The sequence below is a fragment of the Salvia hispanica genome, chromosome 2 (genome assembly GCF_023119035.1).
Source record: "Salvia hispanica cultivar TCC Black 2014 chromosome 2, UniMelb_Shisp_WGS_1.0, whole genome shotgun sequence".
NCBI lineage: Eukaryota > Viridiplantae > Streptophyta > Magnoliopsida > Lamiales > Lamiaceae > Salvia > Salvia hispanica.
Window position 1 is genome coordinate 3,154,740 of NC_062966.1, and position 6,000 is coordinate 3,160,739.

General features: G+C 37.8%; 1 protein-coding gene across 1 annotated transcript; it reads left to right on the forward strand.

Moving 5' to 3' along the window:
* The first annotated feature begins 549 nt into the window (after positions 1–549).
* On the forward strand, positions 550–1,979 carry LOC125208501 (stemmadenine O-acetyltransferase-like). The gene has a single exon (XM_048108138.1). The coding sequence runs from the start codon at positions 554–556 to the stop codon at positions 1,862–1,864; it is 1,311 nt and encodes a 436-aa protein (XP_047964095.1). The 5' UTR covers positions 550–553; the 3' UTR covers positions 1,865–1,979.
* Positions 1,980–6,000: the final 4,021 nt, after the last annotated feature.

The window sequence follows — 6,000 nt, forward strand, 5'->3', positions numbered from 1 at the left end:
ATTATTCGTCCACGTGTACAAATGATTGGCTAGGAATGGTGTTATGGTGTTATTTTAAGGGGTGGTGGTACCCTAATATGCCCCTTGGAGTATATATACATGTATAATACCTAAAATATAAATAAAACAAAATAACAAGGATAACAAAAAAGAAGAAGCATAAATCAAATTTAAGAATCGGAAAAGAAACTAGAATTAAGTAGAAACGATAATTGTGTCAAGTTATTTGAGCAATAAATGAGACTAAATAAATTATATTAGTATTCATAACATTTATATTACTTAAATGCCATTTATGGACATTCAAAATGTGGTGGTTATATAGCTTTACTGTATGCCGACTAATTGGCCTATTCTTCTATGCAAATCGGGAAAAATAATATATGCTGGACCGATGAAGTAAGTGCGCAGCCCTAACCTATAATATAAAAGCCAACTGATGAAATCTCCAAAAATTAATTTCCCTATTCTTAGAGCTTAAAAAAACTTACTCTATAAAGGGGAATTAAAAATCAACCTGATTAGTAAACAAAAAAAGAACAAGAAAATCACAATGGAAATTAGCAATATTATTTCAGTGGAGAAAATAAAACCCTCTTTGCCAACACCTTTTCACCTTAGAGTTTACAACCTTTCTTTGCTAGATCAGATGGTGGGAGCTATATATGTCCCCGTAATTTTATACTACCTAAGAAATGACAATAGTGACATAATACAACATCTGAAGGAGTCACTTTCTCAGACTCTGGTCACCTTCTATCCCTTTGCTGGAATTATCAAAGATGCACTCTCTGCAGATTGCAATGACCAAGGCATTCCATTCTCTGTCGCCAAAGTGAAGGCCCGATTGAGTAAATTTCTACAAAACCCTAATGCTGAATTGATGAACAAGTTCTTTCCAGGTGATGAGAAGATACCGGGCCCGGGTGATAGCATTATGTTGATTCAGTTGAACTGTTTCGAGTGCGGCAGCATAGCCATGTGTATCAAATTTAATCATGTAATTGCGGACATGGTTTCAATCTCCACATTTCTCCAATGTTGGGCTGCAAATGCACAGGGATTAGGATTTTCTCCCTTGATCAATCGTATATCCCAATCTCCCTTTCCACAACATCTCTCAGTGCCAAACAACTTCTCACCCTCCAGCTATGTTCCCAATTACTTGAGCACCGGGAAGTTTGTGCTGAGAAGGTACGTTTTCGATGCCTCTGCCCTATCCATTCTTAAGGCCCAAGCGAGTAGCTCTAGCCCTAGCTCCACCGTGTCGCGAGTGAATGTGGTGACCGCTGTGATATGGAAATGTTTCATGGAAGCCGTGGCGGAAGAGTCTGCGGGGAAGGATGTGAAACCAGTGCTGATGACTCAAGCGGTCAACCTACGGAGAAAGGCGACGCCCCCGCTTCCAGGTGATATTTTTGGTAATTTAGTGTGGCCAGCAATGGGCTTGTGGAGCAAGCCTGAGGAAAAGGAGTTGACGGAGTTGGTGAGTGAGGTGAAAAAAGTGATAGCAAAAATAGATGGTGAGTTTGTGAGACGATTGAGGAGCGATTGTATGCATGAACTTTTGGAGGAATTGAGGAATGAGTTGCCTCAAGAAGCTACTTATCTTGCTTTCAGTAGCTGGGCAAATATTGGTCTTTCCGAGGTTGATTTTGGGTGGGGAAAACCTGTGTGGATGTCAAGCTTCAATCCGCAATACTCTGAATTTGAAACTTTGGTTGGAAGAAATTTTGTGAACTTATTTGATTCGAAATCCGGAGGAATAGAAGCATCGGTGGTGCTTAATCAAAAATATGTCGCAGGGTTTGAGAAAAATGATATTATTCGTAAATATGCTCGTTTTAACCCCGGTGTGAATTGAAACCTTTATACCATGTGCAATTTGTGGAATAAGTTATGTTACTTTGTTAGAGTGTAATTGCGAGAGTGTAATTCCAATTGGAAAAAAATTAATACATGTATATCTATATCCCTAAGTGTGAGCATGGGGTTTTCTGCAATAAGTTTTACTTTGAAGTGACAAGGCACCGGAAGGGCCTAGATTCCACAAGGGGCAAATGCCACACCTAAAAAAATTATTTATGCTACTTTCAATAGTTAATTTTAATATTAATTTGAAATATCCATATTTATGTCCCTTCTTAATTCATTAAAATATGTTTTTTATATTTTTGCCCCACCTACGTAGAATTCATGGCTCCGTCCCTGATGTGACATGTGCATTATTAAAAAAAACAATTTAGATGTTTTTCTTTGATCCAATTTTTATCTTCTTTGTTTGTTAGATAAATTAAGCAAAATAAAAAAGAATGGCAAAACTGGATTCTTTAATCTCTATTGTTTAAGTCCATGTGTTTGCCCACCCTTTATTTGTACCAAGTCAAAATATTTCTAAGATAAGTCGTTTATAGCATTTTTGGGTCTTTCGGAAAGCTTGGACTACAAGAAGGCAGACTTTCCTTTGCTTGATCCGGCCGGCGAATGTGTGGAAGTCCATCTGGTGGCTGATATTTTGGGTGAATAATTTGGTGTTAATTTGGCATCGAAGATTGGTGGATTACCTGATGAATTTGCAGCAACAGAGGTCGCATTTAGGAGAGATAATGAAGTGTAGTTATTTTCTTTAGTATACATAACCAAGCATAAGCATTATCCGAAGCAACGTACCACCTCTGCTTAACTATTTAATCTTTGTTGAATCGAATGTTTCGAAATTTGAGGATAACTTTGTTGAAATAATAGCCACTAATGTCAGGAACTTATATCATTTTTCAGTTTTTCATGCAAACTTCAAGATAGAAAATTAAAATTAAAATTACAAACTTTTAATTTTGTGTACTTTTTCTCCAGCATATTTTCTGGCCATTTGAGAAAACTCTTCTCTATATTATTCTCTCTCTTTATTTTTTATCCACTTTATCATTTTTTTAAAACGACTGTGAAAAAGAAATGCTTCCAGCAAGGTGGTGTTAGGATTGGTATACTGAAAAGCATATTTCGAGCATGTTGCACGGATAGAATTGCTTGTATACAATAAATTTTACAATCCACTTTTAACCCAAAGCGAGAAGAAGTAATTTTATCGCATTGATGTTTGCTTGTGCATTTATAAGATGTTTCTCAAACATTTAAATGTATAAGAAGCAAACAAGTCTAATTTTTCTATATAGTAGACTGGTCGTGAACGACGTTCACAGAAGGTGACGCAGTCGGTTCTTTGTAGAAGAGAAATAGAATTTCACAACCTAGATAGGCTTTGGCTACCTATCGTGAAAGGTTGTAGTGTCAGTCCGCATGTTTCCTTACCTTAGGAAATAAACGACACTTGTGTGGTATAGCACTGAATGATCTAACAGTTGAGATAAGTCTTTCTTGCTATTTACTGAAAGACGAGGTCTCGGTGATTGTTATTTCTTAATCATTGTTGATATAACATTGAGCATACGATATTGATTATGCCCTACTTTGATTTATCAAATGGTGCGGATTTTTCGCAATCCAAGAATCCTGATATCTTGGGTAGTGGTGATCAATGTCTAGAGGTGCTAGTATTGTTATTCCAGAATAATAAATAAAGATTTTGAACTAGACAATTCTTGGAAAAAGATTTTAATTAATTAAAGTCAAATAGCAGACTTAAATTAATTAATGGATATTTATATCTTAAACACGGGAAATAATAAATTAAAGAGGTAAAGCCCGGATTACTCGTAATTTGGGATTGGACGGGCAGTCAATATTATTTTACTGTAGTGGCTGATTATAATATTCTGTTGGACTTGAATTGAATTGGGGCTCAATTTAATTAGTAAAAGTCCAACAGGTTTGGCCCAAGTCCAACCTCCATGGATTCCTAATCTGGCCCATCATAACTCTATATAAAAGGAGATTAGAAAGAAGATTAATTAGGATTTAATTCATAATTTTTGTTCTGCTCTCTGCAGTGAAAGATTTTTTAAGTTCTCTCCAGATCTGAAATTCTATCTTCTTTCTAATCAAGCCTTTTTTTATTCTGACAAGCTTTGTCCACCCAAAGGTCATTATCTGAGTTCGGGATACAGATTAGAAGATTTGTGGTCGAGTACGAAGATCTTCATGTGGAGAAGGAGCAAGCAATCGTCGATTCTTTGGAGAATCAGATCGGTAATTCTAAACCGTAGAATTCATGAATTAGGGTTTAATTTCCTTAAGCATGAATTTATGTGCGTTCTTGAATGCATTTTTGATTTTTTAACATGTGGTTAATTAATCTCATAATCAGTCAAATAGATCTGGATGCATGATTTATTTGTTTATGCATGACTTCCACTGTGCAAGGGGCACCAATCCCTAGCACGCGGGACAAATGGAGCATATAAAAGTAGGACACACATTCCACTAATTTTTTCAACTCACATTCTATTACATTTCTGTAAACACGCGTCGGGTCAACTTGTGTCAAGTATTGGCAGACGGTGGGGGTAGCAAACTAGACATCTCTTTTTATCCCTAAATATATCCTTATCTTGGATAGAGAAATTAAACATCTCATTTTATTCCTAAAAAATTAATCTTGTCTTGGGTTAACAAATTTGTCATCCAACTAAGTGCTCCTTCTAAAACTTTATAATTTTGCTCATGCATGTATATTTTTGTCTCCGTCCATATAAATTTCTAGCTCCGCCAATTATAACTCTATTTGTTTTATTGAAGTTGGTTTTTGTTGGTTTCTGGATTACATGAGATAATCGGGCGTAATACAATCCAAAGAAGGAATACAGAATGTATAGAACCGAAACAAAATTACAACGGAAATTGAAAGTATAAACCGTGAACAAAATTAGCCGAGTCGAGGAGTCCTCTTTCCGCAAGACGAGATATGCCCAGGTAGTGCTCTTCGGATTGACGTTTCGTCCCCAAATATAAAACGGCTACGTCTCTAGTGAAGCATCACCGCTCAGAGCTCCGGCGAACTGGATGGAGGAGAGGGCAGAGCTTCGACAGAAAGACAATGCAGAGAGGGAGAGAGCTTATGATGCAGGATGCTTTGTGAATTCTAGTGTGTATTTAGCATGGAATGACTAGCCTATTTATAAGCTCGATCCACTGCAGGGGGTCAACCGCCATGATGACTGTCATCATTGCTAGACTTGTAACGGTCATCGGTTACAAGACGTTACGGAGCTAACAAGATGAATCTAGACGCGTCTAGGTTCATTCATGACGTGGACTAACACGTGTCAGCCACGTTGGCTTTAGCGCGTCATACTGACGAGGTGTCATCCTGCTTGGCTTGCTGACGTGGAAACGGTGCTGGTTTAAAAAGAACTAGACCAGCCTAAGGTCGATCCCAACCACTGAACCACACGACCCGGCCCAAAGAACAGTCCAAAGACCAATTGCCAAGATCTAAGTCCAAGTCCAAGGGTACGGGCTCGCGGCTCGAGACTCGAGGCGAGCAGCGAGCGGCGGCGGCGCGCGCGTGTGGGCTCTACAGCCCATCTTAGTCCACTAGAATTATTATATGTAATAATCCTTCTTATTAAATACTTGATTAATAAGCTTGTTATTTTCATTGTGGAATAATTAACTCTTTTAATCAATCTCCTAACTTCTCTCATAGCTCATTTAGTTTGCTATTTTGCACAACTTTAATCCATTATTTCTCACTAACCGGGAATCGGATTCGAGAAAATGAATATACCACAGTCATCTACTCCAAACGTAGATTGCCGCTATGTCATTTAATTTCACAAAATTAAATGTCTCATTGAAATTATAATTGGTCAAAGTCCATTGACCGGACATAGATTCCAACAATCCCCCACATGAGCGGAAATAGCCAAATGCATATGCATGCAGACACAAGCTCAACCCTCGAGAGATATGTAAGCATAAAGATAGGTAGTTTTTAGCTTTGAACCTTCCTTAGGCAACACCATCGGATACACAGACGGCGTAGTAGCGCGGTGCTTTGAACTAATCCCCCACGGCATGCACCAAGATAATGGTGTTAAC